Source organism: Diadema setosum, chromosome 14 (genome assembly GCF_964275005.1).
Source record: "Diadema setosum chromosome 14, eeDiaSeto1, whole genome shotgun sequence".
Classification (NCBI taxonomy): domain Eukaryota; kingdom Metazoa; phylum Echinodermata; class Echinoidea; order Diadematoida; family Diadematidae; genus Diadema; species Diadema setosum.
In genome coordinates this window covers 31,734,622-31,753,192 of record NC_092698.1, presented here as the reverse complement: position 1 = coordinate 31,753,192, position 18,571 = coordinate 31,734,622, and the positions used below count along the sequence as shown (strand labels likewise).

At 39.9% G+C, this 18,571-nt stretch overlaps 1 protein-coding gene across 1 annotated transcript in view; it reads left to right on the top strand.

The window, feature by feature from the left end:
- Positions 1-18,571, top strand: part of LOC140238286 (cubilin-like) — an 83,551-nt gene that overhangs the window by 48,722 nt on the left and 16,258 nt on the right. The window contains exons 36-51 of the mRNA XM_072318222.1: positions 48-245; positions 781-924; positions 1,600-1,781; positions 3,634-3,805; positions 4,332-4,506; positions 4,856-5,034; positions 5,623-5,835; positions 6,488-6,631; positions 8,467-8,648; positions 9,234-9,402; positions 10,293-10,505; positions 12,231-12,380; positions 14,575-14,696; positions 15,614-15,848; positions 16,545-16,714; positions 17,708-17,864. Coding sequence (XP_072174323.1) covers positions 48-245; positions 781-924; positions 1,600-1,781; positions 3,634-3,805; positions 4,332-4,506; positions 4,856-5,034; positions 5,623-5,835; positions 6,488-6,631; positions 8,467-8,648; positions 9,234-9,402; positions 10,293-10,505; positions 12,231-12,380; positions 14,575-14,696; positions 15,614-15,848; positions 16,545-16,714; positions 17,708-17,864 — 2,805 coding nt within the window. The remainder of the gene's footprint in view (positions 1-47; positions 246-780; positions 925-1,599; positions 1,782-3,633; positions 3,806-4,331; positions 4,507-4,855; positions 5,035-5,622; positions 5,836-6,487; positions 6,632-8,466; positions 8,649-9,233; positions 9,403-10,292; positions 10,506-12,230; positions 12,381-14,574; positions 14,697-15,613; positions 15,849-16,544; positions 16,715-17,707; positions 17,865-18,571) is intronic.

The window sequence follows — 18,571 nt, the reverse complement described above, 5'->3', positions numbered from 1 at the left end:
GATGATAGAACAAGGACCATTCACCTTGACTGTGTTGCTTTTTCCAGGTTGTGGTGGCCCACTGTCTGCCGTGTCTTCTCCCCAGACGTTTAGCTCCCCGGGATTCCCAGATGGCTACGCAACGAACCTTGACTGCATCTGGATCATCACAGCGCCGATCAACGACAACATCATTCTCAACTTTACTTCTTTTGCCCTGGAGTTCAGCAATGACTGTGTCTTTGACTGGGTTAGGATCTATGATGGTGAGTCAAGGCTGGTTGACAGCTGATGGTACTGCACCAAAAAAACTTACAACAGTCTTCCACATTTGACAATATTCTGACAATCTGTTCAAACGTTATTAATTTTCAAGGTTTCAGTGTCACCATTGCTGAATGAGAAAACTAGAACAGTTTGTATGTAAAGTTGCTGCAGGACAATGAGATGAAAAAGAATTAAGAGAATTCCACAAGATATAATATATATATATATATGTATATATATATATATATATATATTTTTTTTTTTTTTTAATGAGAAGCACAGTCACATTCCTTCCTCTTGATGCTGACTTATGTGTGAGGGTAATATTCTTTTCCCATCTGTTGTTAGGGTAAATAAATACATTTTTTTATAATGTGAGTTTTATTCTCTTTTTAAGGTAATGCAACACCTTACTTAACTCTGTAGTGCCTCTTTACACCTGTTACATCATGCTATTACACAGTGATATTATTATGTCGGCTAGTAGAGAGTATTATCATCTATATACATGTATGGCATCTTGGATCCTATTAGGTGCGGCAAACACAGACTCATTGCTGAATGAGTTTTGTGGATCTGTCTCCAGCCTAAGCTTCTCCACTGGCAATGTGATGAGAGTTGAATTCCACACAGACATCTCAATCAACATGACAGGATTTGAGGCAACCTACCAGACTGGTAAGGATCATAGCTGGCCTCCCAGCATGTTTGCATTTCTGCTTCCCGTTTTACAATGTAGTTACTGAAAACCAGAAACATTTGCGGCATGAAACATTCACAGTATGAAACTTTCGCTAATTGCAACTGGCATTCAGTGACATGTGTGGACAAAAACTTTTGTGCGTATTCTGCTTTTGCAGATCTTGGCTCCTTTACAAACTTTGCAGAAGTTGCATGCATGCAAAACTCTCTGGTTTTATAGTACCTAGCTCTGCTTTCTCTTACCCCCTCTCTCTCTGTCTGTTTTTCCTCCCCATCTCTTGCATCCCTCTAAACATTTCTTGTCTGTCTGTCTCTCAGTTTATGTTTCTTATGATAGAAGTGCTGAAAGTAACGCCTGCCTGTGCTGTGGGAGGTGTGCTGGTGCTCGACTATGTTTCAGACCTCCACCAAGGAACTGCCTTTAATAAGTGCACTCTTGTATTACTTGCCAAGCGTTAGTCCTTCACTGCTGTGCAAAAACAGTATTGGTACCTTATAATGCATCTCAGCAGCTGATAGCCATAGATCTTATCTCAGAATATGAGGCAATGATGTTACTGACAATGATGACAATAATGTTAATGTTAGTGAATAAGAGACAATACCGGTAGTGAATTTTCAGTTACCATAGAGATTTGGCTTCCTCTACAGGATGTGGTGGTCACTACACAAGTCCAAGTGGGACCATTCAGAGCCCCGGCTATCCTTCAAACTACGGGATCAATCTGGACTGCACCTACTACGTGGAGACTGCCACGGGCTCCACAATTGGTCTCCAATTCCAGGAACTGGACCTCGAGGCCTCCACCAGCTGCTCCAAGGACATGCTCTATGTGAGTACCATCTGGGTCCATGCTAGCACCCTATCTTGGTCCATGCTAGTACCCTATCTGGGTCCATGTTAGCACCCTGTGTAAGTCCATGCTAACACCTTATCTGTGTCCATGCTAACACCCTATCTGGGTCCATATGCTAGCTCCCTATCCGGGTCCATGTTAGCACCCTATCTGGGTCCATGCTAGCACCCTATCTGGGTCCATGCTAGCACCCTATCTGGGTCCATGCTAGCACCCTATCTGGGTCCATGCTAGCACCCTATCTGGGTCCATGCTATCCCCCTATCTGGGTCCATGCTAGCAACCTATCTGGGTCCATATGCTAGCACCCTATCTGGGTCCATGCTAGCAACCTATCTGGGTCCATGTTAGCACCCTATCTGGGTCCATGCTAGCAACCTATCTGGGTCCATGTTAGCACCCTATCTGGGTCCATGCTAGCAACCTATCTGGGTCCATCCTAACTCTCTCTAATATGTGATGTGCTTGTGTGTGTGGATGCAATGATGTGACCAATGCCCGGCCAGCAGGAAAACTGAAGACCTTGATGCATATTTTAGCAATATACTGTAAAACGAGGAATGTTCATGTGCATTTTGATTTCGTGAATTTCGCGAGCACCAAGATTTGCGAAATTTAAGTGCACACGAAATTTTTATCTACACTATATGCGTTGAATGCAAGTGGCAAGTCGCGAAAATTTCTTGCCATGAAAAAGGTCGCCGGCTCAAATTTGCAAAAATTTTGTGCCACGAATATATCATGTTTTACAGTACACATCTGTATCCATTTTGCACTGTACAGTGTGGATCTTACACTTTGAAGTGTGGAAACTAGAAACGAGCGGTTATAGTCCTTATGGGTTCATGACAGATGTTGACAAAACTCTTAAAAATCTTACAAAAACCCCATAAAATTGTAAATTCTGATTGGAATATTGAAATAGAGGGCATAGTTATCTTAATGACAGAGATGAATTGTGGCTGTTGTACAGTGATATAAGAAAATATAGTTACTCTACACCACATTAGTAAAATATGTTATTGATAAGAGTGATGTTGTGAGAAAGCTACCAGCATGGACATAATACAGTAACATATGTGTTAATCTGATCATACCACTTTCCGAATTTATAATGTGGTGGTAAAATCTGTATCTTCACTCATCAGCCATGGTCACACTGGCAAAAGATTGCAAAGTTTTAAATGATGAGATATCTTGAAGTTTTGCCAATATGACGGCAACCTTCTTGCAAGACTTCTCTGATACCTACCACTCAAACTAGGGATATTTCCTGGACCCCTGCCAATCTTCTCCATTTTTGGGCAGTGTGAACACTGTAGCAACTGAAACTTGGCAAAGTTTGACATGTGGCTGGTCCACCAATTGTTTCTGAAAGGCGCGGTCATTGTGATGTACACGTGTGCGTTATTAAATCACAATCACCAGCTGTCAGACGGCATGCTCTTCCTTGTGTATGCGCACCATTGACACAAATTTCCAGAACTTACATGTACAATCAAGAAGTTTGGCTGTTAGGGTGGACAGACGACCTGAAATTGCGAAGGCTTCTCAATCTGAACCTGTTGAGGACAGACTGATTTTGCTACAACACGCATTTCTGATACCGTAGACACTTGCCCAAGTATACTAGGGACTCGTCCTTAACGGGTTAAACTGCAGGATCTTATGATAGAATGACCATGGCTTTTGGCTTTATAAGACATTTGATTTCCTGGTATTACCACTGAATGCAACCTCTCAAAATCCCAAACTTTTGACACTGCCACAACGTCTGCTGAGAAATGAAGGTTGGCATCACTCCTCTTACCCCATGTTCATTTTGTAGCTGTTGAATGGGGGCTCAGTGAACTCCCCTCCCCTTGGGACCAGCCCATACTGTGGGACCACAGAACCAGCGGATCTTGTCACTTCCAGTAACAGGCTGACCGTCCGTATTGTGACAGACGAAGCTGGTAGTGGACGTGGCTTCAGCCTAAGCTATGTCACTCAGACAGCTGGTCAGTTGGCACTCCTTTTGTTTCAATTTACTTTCACCAATTTGTGAGTTGTACAAGTTTGCTAGTAAGTAAATGATGTATACTGCAATGCTGTAAACTACAAACTGTCAGACGACAGGAAACTGGTGCAGAAATAAAAGCATGCAACTTTTTGGGCTTTTTATATGTAATGCTATTTTATTTTTGATGCCATGGAATCAAAAACATGCCAATTTCTTGGAGGCTGAGCAAGAAAAATTACTTGCATGAAAGTTTCTGCTTGTACAGATACATGTGCTTAGTTTTTGCTCACAATGTAACTTTAGCTGTACAATCTACAAATGCACTTTACAAAATATTGAGAGTTCAATATTTTAGCACTTTGGCATGACACACAAATATGGCACTCTGTAAAAGATGTGCATCTGTGGAATCAGTAAATCTTGGGTTCGGTAGTCGATGGATAGGTTCTTGCAACCCAGATATTCTTGTATGGATTTGAAAGTGCAAATAATTGGTGAGAAAAACTCCACGGTCATATTTGCAGGTTGTGGTGGTCACCGAACACTGACCAGTACTTCCGACACCGGCTTTATCTCCTCGACCAACTGGCCAAATTCCTACGACCAGAACACAGAGTGTGTCTGGGTCATCTCTGGTCCACAGGGCAGCCTCATACGGGGTGTATTCGACAACACCTTCTACATTGAACCACATGAAAGGTATAAGCTATCCATCTTTCATCGCCATACCTTAATCATGTCAGTCATTGTCAAAATACCTTTGAACATCTTCACAGGCATTTTTAGCTCACCTAAGTGAGCTACTGCGATCGCTCTTCATCTGGCATCTGGGGCCCAAACCCTCTCCTCAAATTAAAGAATCTTAAAATATCTTCTTCTCTAGAACTAGAAGTGATAGAGCCAAGTTGATACTATGAGTTAGTACATTGATGACTGTAGTTTCGGGTTTGTTCATGCCTGACACTTCTACAGAGTGGAACAGTTTTTGTAGAGAGCCAACAGTACGCTGCTTTCGCCATGCAGTAAATCTGTGATGCTTTGTTCTCAGCTGTGTGTATGACTACGTCGAGGTCCGTGATGGCAGCACAGCCAGTGGTTCCCTGATTGGCCAATATTGTGGGTCCACTGCTCCAAGCCCGGTCACCACAACTGGAAATGCCATGTATGTTCGCTTCTCAACTGACCAGAGTGTGACCCATGAGGGCTTCAAGATGACCTACAGCACAGGTAACAGCCACTGTTTATTTTTACAGTTCACGAAAGGGAAAATTTATTACTCTCAATCCATTAGCAGAAAGAAACAAAGGATTTGTGAGGAGCAATAAACATGTGTAAGCTTCAAAACTTTTGTGGATTTATTTAAAGATAGAGGAAAAGTGCTCATAAAATATATCAATGATTGAAACAGATACAAAATGTTCAAATAAAGAAGTTTCACTGGTTGAGCTGTATAAGCTGTCAAACTTCTTCATTATGCTTTATGACTACGGGAAACAATGTTAAAGATGACATAATGCATGATTTACTGATTAAAAAACCCCCCCAAAAATAAACCCAAAACACGCTTGTCAGATCCGTTACGCCCTTTGCTAAAGGATTGTAATTTATGTCACTGCAGGAAAGCCAAAAGTCACGGGGAGGTTATAGCATACAGCTTGTATGTAATTTGTAGCAAATGATGTCCATTCACAAGTTCTGTAAAGAGGCAGAAGAACTGCATGGATATTGATGCAGTTGGCCCACGTGCCCACATATGATTTTTTGCAAATTACATTTGTGATGGGGCTTTTGCTATCGTATTGACCAACCAACCAGCAACCTGTGGTGGCAGCTTCTCTGGATCCAGTGGAAGCTTCAACTCTCCAAACCATCCTGCCAACTACGCGGCCAACCAGAACTGCGAATGGTATGTGACGGGCCCCATTGGGCACTACCTCACTCTGACGTTTTCTGCGTTTGGGATCAGCGGCACTGGGGATTGCTCTGCCGGAGATTACGTCAGGATTCATGATGGAAGAAATGCATCAGGTGACATTTTTTTTTTTTTTTTCATGTAGTAGCTTGCTGAAATGGTTTCAGAGGGTCGTGATTTTCTTGTTCTACAAATGTAGCGATGTGAATAGTTCAAGAAGATTGTGGAGAGGCAGTATTCCCAAAGGATGTGAAGTGATTCATATTCCAAATATGGCAGAGTCAATTTTAGTGGTATGAAAAACATTTTAAAGTGATTTTTGTACACTTAATCATTAAGTCTAGTTTAATACCTTGAATAAGGCTTTGCACAGGAAATGCTATGTATTCATGTACCACATCTTGTTAATGTGTTTAAAGAATAAATACTTTTTTTGTATTGAAAAAAAAAATAAAAGAAATAAGTGTAATAAAAAAAAAATCCTTTCATTCAGAGAGCTTCTTTGTCATTAATATCAACCTTTATGCTTTTGTCTAACCACATTGTAATTAGATGGTAAATATTGCTCTCAGCTCATATCGTTTCTACTGCTCTTAAGCATATCAAGTAGATGAGACGAAGAACTTTTACGTTTGAATAAAAAGAAATAAATTTGAATGCCTGCAAGACTTTGTGTCTTTGTTCCTGGTTCAGAAAAGAAAGAAAGAAAAAAAAAATCTTCAATGAACTGTATGCCTTGATACTTTCTTGAATTATTCATCACTGCAGCATCCATCCTGGGGACGTATTGTGGCAGCAGCATCCCAGCTTCAGTGGACACGTCAAGTTACTACGCCTACATCGTCTTCGTCTCCAACTCCGATTCTCAGACAGGAAGTGGCTTCTCCCTACAGTTTACATCCAGTGAAGAAGGTACCAGTCACAAATATATAACCCATCACCAACACAGTCTGCTGAGATTACTTGGAATGGATTTTCTGATCTTAACTTTTTTCCACATGTCCAGACCTCAGCCTTCAAGTAATGTCTGATTTTCCATGCAATATCATGACGGCCTGCAGAAAGCTGGCCATTAGTCAGATACAGCTTTGAAATATTACCTTTGAAAAAACATGCAGGAGGCAAGGTATGGCTGTATTAGTAGACAATATAAAGAATTCTTTCTAACCACCACAGCAGCTTTCTTTCTTTAGGACATGAGGACTGTGTCATCTTTCAATTCTTTCAACTCTTACAATAATCTCAGACTTTGAAATTCAGACAGGAGGTAGCTCACATGCTAAACTCATCCATTTCTTTTATGAAAACAAGTATCACTAAGACCACATAATTGTACATTTCTCAGACTTGAGGGTTATAACTTTATCAGGGAGACAATAATGTGGTGAAGGTTCACAGATATTCTGGAAAATTCAGTGGTTTGCCTTTTACCATTGATGTGCTGAAAAAAAAATTTGAGGCTGAAGACCTGTCCTCCTATACCAGACTCAGTTTGAAGTCCTAGATTAGTACATAATACCCTATTAGGATTAGATTAGAATCTACAGGTTCTTGCTGTTGTAGCTCTGGCAGTGGAGAGAAAGGTATGCAGACGTTTGGCAGTGGATTCATTCTATATACATGTACTATCTATTTCAGACAATACTAGAGGCTTTTGAACATTTACAGTTGATCTGGGGTGGTATTCTGAAAATCTTCCTAAGTTTCTTCCTAAATTTCTTCCTAAATCAGAAACTTAGGAAGTGCCTAGGAAAGACAAAATTGGTATTCTGAAATTTTTTCCTAGGCACTTCTTAATGCAAATTAGGCCATCCTTATCCCCGCCCACATCCTTTCCTAAGCCAATACGAAATGCCGTATCATAAGGAACTAACCAATGACAATCGCATATTACTATGACGTAGGGTCAAATACACGAGTTCGCGGCATGTCCCCTTTCTCACACTCATTTCGCGCATCAAAGTACATGTGCGCGCAATGACTGACAAGCGCGCCTATCGCGATGCTTGCAGTTTGCTATTCTTAACAACGGACTTAGGACAGGGGTGGGGCTTTCCTAAATATTTTCCTAAAATTCTTTCCTAAGTGCATTCTAGAATACCAACTTCTTCCTAAGTCAGAAATTTGCATATTCCCGCCCCCTTCCTAAGTTTCTTCCTAAGTATACTTAGGAAGAAACTTAGGAAGATTTTCAGAATACCACTTAGGAAAAAATCCTGACTTAGGAAGAAATTTCTTCCTAGGAAGGATTTCAGAATACCACCCCTGGTGTACACATTCTTGATCAAGGGAGGTGGGGTAGAGGGGTCTAGCATTTTCACCTCCTTCTCCATTTGAGCTCAAAGGCAGAATCCAAGGTTTTGTGTAATTATCAGTGTTAGGATGTGTGATCACTTGTCTAATAAGAAAAGAAGTGGGAGAAAAACAAAAACAGTGACACAAACTAACCTCTCATGACTTTTACCATCTGTCTAGTTTGTGGCAGAATCCAAGGTTTTGTGTAATTATCAGTGTTAGGATTTGTGATCACTTGTCCAATAAGAAAAGAAGTGGGAGAAAAACAAAAACAGTGACACAAACTAACCTCTCATGACTTTTACCATCTGTCTAGTTTGTGGCAGAATCCAAGGTTTTGTGTAATTATCAGTGTTAGGATGTGTGATCACTTGTCTAATAAGAAAAGAAGTGGGAGAAAAACAAAAACAGTGACACAAACTAACCTCTCATGACTTTTACCATCTGTCTAGTTTGTGGTGGTGACCTCGTGACCTCCACGGGGTCGTTCTCATCGCCGGGATACCCCAACCAGTACGACCACTCCAGGGTTTGTGAGTGGCGCATCACGGTCCAACAGGGACACCTTGTCACTCTCTACTTCGATGACTTCGATGTGGAAGACGCATCCTCCTGCTCGTATGACTACGTTGCTGTGAGTGTGTTAGGCCCATTTGTCTTCGATTTATTTTTTCGTGATGTCAACAGAGTTGCCAACTATTATACCTTGACAATATTTGTTATATTTTTTTTTTTTTTGGTTTTAAAAAGGTAAATATATGTATTTGAAATCTAAATATTTTAAAATTTGAAATATGTCTTATTTAGAAAATTGATATGGTATGCTTACTTTCTATTTTTAGATCAGATTTTTTTTTTCAGTATAAAGATGATTTTCCCTGTGCATGAATATGCTTGCTGTTGTTGTTTTGATCTGCACAGGTTGACAGCCCAGTATAAACACACGACAGAGTATTCTTGTATGTCATTTGCACCATTTAAAATTTGAGAATGTGACAGAAAAAGCAATATTTATCACAAAAAAACAACAACAACAAAACTTATGATTCTTCTGTTTGGTGTATAGTAGCCCTGGAGACAATGCACCATACTGGAGACATTGTTGTACACACATTCTTGGATACGAATTCTTGTATGTCATTTGCATGTTTTAGAATTGAGAATGTGACAGAAAAGGCACTCTTTATCAAAACAAAATATGTGATTCTTCTCCTGTCAGGTGTATAATGGCCTAGGAGACAATGCACCATTACTGGACACGTTGTGTGGTGTCACCACACCCAATGCCATATCCTCCAGTGGCAACACAATGAAGGTGATCTTCAGAACCGACGGCAGCGTGTCAGGACGTGGGTTCTCTGCTCGTTACGACTCCAGCGATGCATCAGGTGTGTATCGCATGTTGCTTGATGCATTTGAAATGTGACGTCTTTGAAGAGTAGTTTTAGGCATTTTTTGAAAGGTTCAAATTCATACTCACACACAAGGTTTTTTCAATTTCTTGCTTGTATTGCTCTTTTAGTCTAAAGTAGTGTGGATGAAGTACATATGAACACCTATAATATGTACTTCATGATGTATATTTAGTTGTAGCACATTTAAAATGAAATTCATCAACCCATGTTGAATTATGCCCACGTTCATGCTTACTGTTGGTGTTTCTGTCATTATCAACTAATTTGAAAAACAGAGAGGGTAGGTAAAGGGACCTTGTGAGAGATGGTTTAGCCTCTTAGTTGGTATAAGCAACTACTTAACATAAAAAACAACAACAACAACAAATTGTCATTTGAAAAAAGGGATTGTGCACAGATTGTAAAGGAAGAATCATCAAGCCGGCTCGGTGAGTGTATTAATGTTGCATGAATATGTTAATGTGATTAAACCAGAATACCGAAGATATTGTCAGTGTTGTGGTTCTATAATTAAATCGAGGATGGTTTTTGGAAAATCTGTGGTTATGCATTTAGTTTGAAAAGCTGGAAAAGTTGAGCTGTGTTGTATGTGTAACCATACTTTCTTTTGTCTGGGGTAATTCTTACGACAAGGACCAGTACCAATGCTTAAGAGGCTACCCTGGGTAAATATGCCCATATAATTATAATACCACTATGACATTCAATTTTAATTTACTTTCATCCTGGCATGAAATTTCTGATCTCAACAAATCACTTATTCCTGTATCCATGTTTGGCCTCATCCTCTCTTTTGTGTGCTCATTTTTGTTCTTGACCTTGGATGGGTTTTGTCTCCTGTTTTTTTTTTGTTTTTTGTTCAGTCTGTGGGGGACAGCTGACTGTTAGCCCAGGAGAATCAGCTTACATCATGAGCCCCCAATATGGACTCGCAAATTATTCCAACAACCTGAATTGTGAGTGGGTTCTGGGTAATGCTGTCAACGTAAACAGCTCCATGTACCTCTCGTTCGTTGGGGACTTTGATTTGGAAACGCACACAACGTGTGTCTATGATTACCTGCAGGTGTTTGAGGGTGAGCATTGTTGGATTATTATTGTTTGTTAGTTCTTGTTTGTAGTATATGTACATTATGCATCAAGCAAACATGCTTGTCTGCCCCTGAGCAGCTATTATTTAATTATTGTGTTATATTATTTCATGTTTAGCAATTTTAGATTTTCTATTAAACTTGTTTGTGTCAGTCTATCAAGAAATGATTCACCATTTTACAGGATTTCATATGAATATAGAATATCACTAGTATGAGTAAAAACTGATCTGTTCCTCTAAAATATTTCCCATTTTCAATTAGTATCAACATACATAGATGTTCCATAATGTCACATGGAAAATATAATGTATATAATAGCTTTATGATTCATATTGAACATATGTACAGTATGTGTATTTAATAAAGAATACTGCAATTATTTTCCCAGCAGAAATCTCTATATTATATATTATTTTTCATGCCTCCGCCAACGAAGTGGCCGGAGGCATTATGTTTTCGGGTCGTCCGTCCGTCCGTCCGTCCGTACGTCCGTACATCTGTCCGTACGTCCGTACGTCCGTACGTCCGTCCCGTTTTGTTTTTGTCGATATCTCAAGAACCGTGTGGTGGTTTTGCATCAAACTTGGTATGAGGGTATATCCTTGGGGGATGATACTTTGTGTGGATTTTAGGGTCACAGGATCAAAGGTCAAAGGTCACAGGTTATTTTGTGAAAAAAAAAATTGAAATTTCATGTTTTTCTCCATATCTCGCAAATGGTTCAAGGTATCTTCATGGAACTTAGTATATATGCTTGTACCGCTGGGCAGTGATTATCTAGGGAAGTTGGGGGTCATGGGTCAAAGGTCATGGGTCAAAGGTTAAGGTCAACTCCTAAAAATATAACTACTTTCCTTGTATTTATGCAATGCCTGAAGGATTTTTTTAAAACTTGATGTATGCATGTATAACCCAATATATATTCTGTGGGAAGTTTCTTGCCAAAAGGTCAAAGGTCAAAAGGTCAAAGGTCAAGTGAAAGTGCTAAATTGCACTTTTTCCTCCATATCTCAAAAATAACTCAAGGTATTGTCATGAAACTTACATATTTATGCATGTTCTACCTCACAGTGATTCTCTTTGGAACTGTGGGGTCAAAGGTCAAAGGCCAGGTTTCGATAATACTATTTTACCATTTGATACTGAAATTATACTTTTTCTCAATACCTTGAAAATTACTCAATGCAGTAAAAGGGTCAAAAGTCAAATGAAAATCATCAGTTCCCCCAAATACCTGCACTCTGACGTTTTAATCATTCATCCAATTGAACCTAGTTCTAGGAAAGTGAACATTCAGCACATTTGTTGCAAACCTGTCATTTTAATATTTTGCCAATTGTGTGAAACTGTCATCACACATTGTCAAGACATTGTACTATAGACCTATTAGGAGAACCATGTATTATGGCGGAGGCATACACCAGTCGCCATAGCGACATTTCTAGTTTTTTTTTATGCCCTGAGTACACTGTATGATGCATTCTCTGATGAATCACAAGAATCGTATATTCTTCCTTTGTTCCTTCTCATACTCTATCGGGGGAATATTTATTATGTGTTACATTTTGCTTGCTTAAAGAAAGAACAAACAAATCATCAGACAAATAACTATGCACATGCTTTGTGAGAGTAAATGACACTGTAGCACTTTGTGTAACAATGTCTTGTTCATTTTAATCTGCCCTTTCTTTCTCAACTAATGCTCAGGGGTGGATGACAGTGGTGTCGAGCTTGTGCGATTCTGCGGAACCCAGACCCCAGATCCATTCTTCATCCCCTTCCAGACTGCATTCCTGAGGTTCCGCACAGACGGCAGCATCGTAGGACTCGGTTTCAGGATGCAGTATGAAGCTTCAGGTGGGGGCTATATTGTTATCACTAGAGATTGTGCTCTGTTTGGTTCAACATATTACTTGCAGTAGAGCAGGAGGTTGGGACTGCGAGTCCCAGTAAGGAAAGGGGGGGGGGGAGGAAGAGAGGAGGGAAGGGGGGTGGGGAGGGGTGTGGATGGTGAAGAGGAATAGGACCCCGCTAGGTGGACATACAGATATGTCGGAACAGATTCTAACAGGTACAGGCGGAATGTGTTGGTGCAGCACCTTTCAGAATTGGGCAGCAATGCCTCAGTAGAGAAGCTGAAAGGGAGGGGGTTTGAGAGGGCTGGGGGGGGGGGGGGGTTGATGAAGAGGAAGAGGAGGAATATGACCCAGTTAGGTGGAGATAAAGATTTGTAGGAAAGATTCTTCTAGATACATTCAGGATGTGTTGGTGCAGCACCCTTCAGAATGGATTTCAGTGCCTCACTGCTGGATGTCGTCAATCACTACTTTAATATCTTCCAGGGAACGAGGGTGCAAGAGAAGTGGAATGGGATGTTGTAGAGGACACTTGAAATTGTGATGAAATACCCCATAAAATTATTTGATGATGTATCCCCCATTCATGAAATCTTTTCTAGTGATTATTGTACCATAGCATCTTGGGACCAAACATAACATACTACAACTAGTCAATGTACCCTTGGAGTGCTGAATTAGCCGAAGTGGGGCATGGGGGGGGGGGGGGGGGGGGGGGGCTATGATGTACATGTATCATGCTTGTTTGGCTTCAGCCAGTGCCCAGAAATCCTCTATGGGGATTCCCCCAGAAATGGTCAAGGTCACTGGGTCAACGGAGGTCAAATAACTGTTTTGCGCTACACCTTGGTCTGATCTTGGCCAAACTTGCTGGAAGCATAAGTAGGCCTACACCTGGGAAATCCCCATTGAGGATATTTCTGTGGGAATCCCCATATAAGTAGGCCTACACCTGTGAAATCCCCATTGAGGATATTTCTCGGGGAAATATGTCATACCGAGGTGCCACCGCATGTACCAATGAAGCCAAGATAGGAAAAGCAAGAAATCAATATAGCGCCCTCTATCAGGTGTCTGATTATTGCAGCTGACAAAGATTAGAAGTTATTTGACCTTTGACCCCAGTGACCCTGACCTTTCCAAAAATGAACCCCTCAAGGGCAATTTCGCGGTCAACCTGCATCCACCCATTAAGTTTGATGGAGATCGGACCAAGGACCTGGGAGGAGTAGAGGAACAAACAGACAGACAGACAGACAGACAAACAGACAGACAGACAAACGTTGCTCGAATTATAGTATGATGTTAAAACAAGATGGTAGTGGAGAAAAACATGCTATACCATGGCTATATACATGGTATAGTGCATTATACCATGAATATTGTCATACATGGGTAATCAATTTAATATACATTTTTCGTCAATGGTGTGTGTGAAGTGCTGTCAGTATTGGCCTTGTAGATCACTGTAAGTTGCATCTGCACTGCAGGCAATAGGCAAGTGTGATTTTACAATTATACATTTTTTTTTTTTTAAGATTCACTGGATGGATATGAAACAAATATTATACAAATAATGAATGTTAATGAGTGCAATGGACAGAATATTTCCTGAGGTGAAAGATGAAATGATCCATTCAACGAGGCGCAGCCAAGTTGAATGGATCAAACATTTCATCTTTCACCGAATGAAATATTCTGTCCATTGCACGAATGAAAAACATTTATCATTTGTTTTATATAACACCTAAGATAGATCCTTTTCATTTGATGTTGTAGTAATTTATAAACAAGAGAGTGTAGTTATGGTGTGATATGATCCACTGACTTCGCTGTCTGTTTCCGTATGTTACCTAATGGCAATTTTTTAGTACTTGAAAAAATTCTGAGGATTATTGATTTTTCTTTATTTCTAATTGGAGGATTATTTAAAATAACAAAAGAGTTATCCATCACCCATGAGAGAGTGAATTTGAAGTGTGATGTTGTCAAAGGCCAATTTAGTCAAGAAATGCTTTTGGTAATCATGATTTTATTCTTCAATTTGGCAACCAACTCAGAGGTTGTTCAATATTTGATATTCAATACTCTGACCTCTGTCACTGTTGTGTTTCGCACTTGCCTGTCATGAATTGATGTTAAATGCAAGAAATTGTTGAGCATATCCTATCTGTTTTCAAATTTTGACATCATAGCCTGTGGTGGTGTAGTGACGGGGACGAATGGCGTCATCACAAGTCCAAACTATCCCCAACCCTACGACCACAATGATCACTGTGTGTGGAGGATAGAGGCACCGGCTGGCGAGACCATCACGGTAAGAAAGAAGACGGCATCCTCACTACTACACTATTTCATTCAGTCTTCATTCAGCCTTATCAGGTGCTATGCTGATTTAATTCATCTTTATTGAGCTCCATTAATTATTACACTGTTTAATGTAATCATCATTCATTCCAGTCAATTAAGTTTGAGGTGCTTATCTTTAAAGAATGATGAAAAATGCTACAAAAACATGGTGCATTAACTACACCGTATAACTAGAGTTAACCAGTATTTTATGTTTGTTTGTTTTTTTAAGTATGATGAAGTTTGGGTTGTTGGGGTGGTTGGGTCAAATATTAGATCATATTCTAATAACTTAATCTTTTTAATGTGTAACTGAAGACATATCTAAGAGCAAATAGAATATGGTAAAAGGATAAAGTAACACAGGAACAAAATTGCACTCAAAAGCCTTGAGGTGCTGCTGCTCTGTAGATCAGAGATTAACAGTCATGGTGAAAGTGAGAGGACCAGCATAGACATTACGTCAGACTTAAATTTCAACTTGTCTTCATCAGTATGTGTTTCCTTGTGAGCTGTGCCTACTTGCGCTTCATGAGGAAAGGCATCAAGGTCTAAGTTTCATCTTAAAACCTGCACCAGAACGCTTTGCTCGGAAATGTTTCTGAGCAAGAACATTTTCATTGCGATATGTAAGACCAAGATGCCTTTTAAAGAAGCTAACTTGACATCCAAACATACAGCGGTATGCTGTAATCAAGCCAAAAGCCTCACTTTTCTGTGACAGACACAGTAATGGTGATCTATTCTAGTCGTCTGTAACAGTCTACCTAGGTAGATGTGAGAAGAAAGTATATTCAGAAATCTTCCTCTAACTCTTATCTGAAAACTCGCTGTCAAGTGCATCTGACCTTGTCTAAATATGCATGGTTCCATTTCTCCCGTCAGTACACTTTCACCGCCTTTGATATCGAGACGCATGAAAACTGTGAGTACGACTACTTATCAGTGCGGAATGGAGGCTTCTGGAACTCCCCGCAGATCTCTGGCCAAAACCCGTATTGTGGCAGCACAGCGCCACCCGCCATGACATCCAGCGGAAACATGCTCTTTGTTACGTTTGTGACAGACGTCAGTCTATCTGCTCAAGGCTTTGAAATGGCCTGGACAACAGAGACTTCTGGTAGGTTTTGTTATATATACTGAAAACGTGGTCTTCAGAGAAAGTCCGTTATTCAGTCAAAGCTTTAAGAAAATCAGTGCTGGATTGTACCAAAGATATAGTTCTGTGTGCTAAGTAGTATATTGCCAATTGCCTGCATACATGCACTAATGTAAAAAGGATGAAAGGTCATATTCTGTAAATTATTGTATCATTTACCATTAAAGGGAGAAGTTAAATGTGAAAAAAAAAGTATTCGACAAAGAGAGTACTGATAGATTTTTGAGTTTCTATACTGTTTGTGAGAAACTCATTCAGATTTGTACAATGTATGTCTGTACATTGCCTCTTCACTCTATGGTTCCCACACAGTCATTCTATTTAGTAGCTGATTAAAAAGCAATCAACAGTCAGCATTATGACATACATATTGTATTATATCCTTCTGAGAAATATATTTGGGCTATAAGCATTTCTGGTTAGAGAAAATCAATTACATGTTATGCAATGTCAAATTGAGTTTCTACTAACTTGGCGACTCTCCTTGTATTACTTGCTCAGTCATGTCTATGTTTATGTCACATGATGGGTACTATAATGCCTCCTGTCTTGTGTGACTGTGTATCAGAGATAATGTACACAGATTGCTTGAGTGAGGTCCTCCCATACAATATGTGATGTAGTTCTGACAATGCACCCGTTCTCTCGCTTTCTCAGGCTGTGGAGGAAACTATCACAGCTCCACGGGAGTCATCAAGACGCCAAACTACCCACAAAGCTACGATGCCAACACCGAGTGTGTCTGGACCCTCTATACGCAGGAATCTTACCACATCAATCTCGATTTCAACCCAACATTTGGCATCGGTGCAGGGGACACTGTGGAGGTGATTAGAAAAGTTGACATGATTTGCATGCCAACAGTATTTTGTAATGGCTTTCTTTTCTATTCTGATGTAATAGTTCTCTTTCCTTGCCAGTAAGCAATACATACATTTGTAATGATGGTTTGCAGACCCTAGAATGATTCACTAAGGAATCAAATTGTTCAAAGGCAGATATAGATTTCATTGATGTCACTCAAGATCTACTGTCCTTTCGATACATGTACGAGACAACTGTACTAGCAACTGTGCCTTATTCTTTTTTCTTTTTTTTTTTTTGCTCGTGAAAGGCAAATGATAAAGAAGGTGCATATAGTGTTGTCTTTTGCCTGGTATTAGCTGGTCTTTTACTCATAGGAACATGCATTAGTCAGGCGTGTAAAATTTATTTGCTTCTTTGTTTGGGTTTTGATGACTTCACATCTACATCTGATAATGCATGGTTCTAACTGTAGAAAAGGTTGCACAATCTCATTCATGTTTCTGTCATGGAGCTAGAGTCAGTTATTACTAACAATAGATGATGACCTGTAACAAGTGATATGGTGCTGATGACCTAGCTGTCTGTGATTAAGTCAATATTATTCAAATATTAGAGTTATACTTGGTGACAGACGTTGTGATATGGACCTTGGCCCATAAGAGTGTGGGCATTGATAGGAGTCAGGCATTATTAGTAGATTTTGATTGTCCTATAAAATTGATATTCTAAATAAGTAGATGTGAATTGTCCCACAGAATTGATATTCTACATTAGTAGATGTGAATTGTCCCATAAAATTTATATTCTACATAAGTAGATGCTAATTGTCCCATAAAATTGATATACTTGAACTGATAGCTGTTTTTGTCAATCGGTCATTTTTATGCTCGTGATAACTTGCAAACTAAATATCGCCATGCTCATAGCCATTCAGGGCGTTCAGTCAGCAGCACGATATAGCTATTAACCTGTGAGTCCAAAACACACTTCTGTCTTGTCACTCCTTCCACCAGTTCTTTGATGGAGATGACGAGGACGCCCCCTCCCTGGGAACCTTCACCTCTTCATCCAGCCCTGCCCGGGTGTCCTCCACAAACAGGATAGTCACAGTCAGGTTCAGGAGTGACGCAGCCTCCCAAAGCCAGGGCTTCCAAGCCACATGGACTTCAGGTGAGAGAGAGAGAGCCAGTTGACAGGGACCACACTGCCCTTGTCTTTCATGCTTTGTCTCTGTCATCGTCACACCCAATGTTTCCACCTGTCTTCTTTCTACCCGTTTCTTGCTTTGGGCTAAAGCTACATATTTCAGACTTGTTGTCAAAGTTCTTGTCACTCACGCTAATTGAACTGATATCTCTAAAGATTTGTCCAGTATGATGCATTTGTTTTCAGTGAATTAGAGCCTTTTGTGAGCATGCATACAACACTAAACATTCAATGTACAGGGCGACGTTCCCCACATGAAAAGAGTTCTAATTGTTGAATTTTGTCTACACACACACAAAATATAAAGCATAGAAATAATTTGAAAAGACAGATAACGAGAGTTTGAAGACATTGGATGACTCAACAGACATTAATGTCCTGTCACCTCATTATCCATCTCTGACAATCCCTGTCATGCAAGATTTCAAGAAGATATCGTCCAAAGTCAAATATCAAAGATAGATGAGTGGTTACAATTGTCCTTTGTTCAAGTAACCCATGAAATGAATTAGTATAGTAATATCAGATTTTTTTTTTTTTTTTTTATTAAAGGAATGATGAGGAATGAAATTGTTGCTGCAGAAATTATTTTTGTTGTAGGGGACGAAGGGGAAAAAATGAGAAAAAAAACTGCAAAATTATTTGGAACAAAAACATTGTGAAGTTAACTT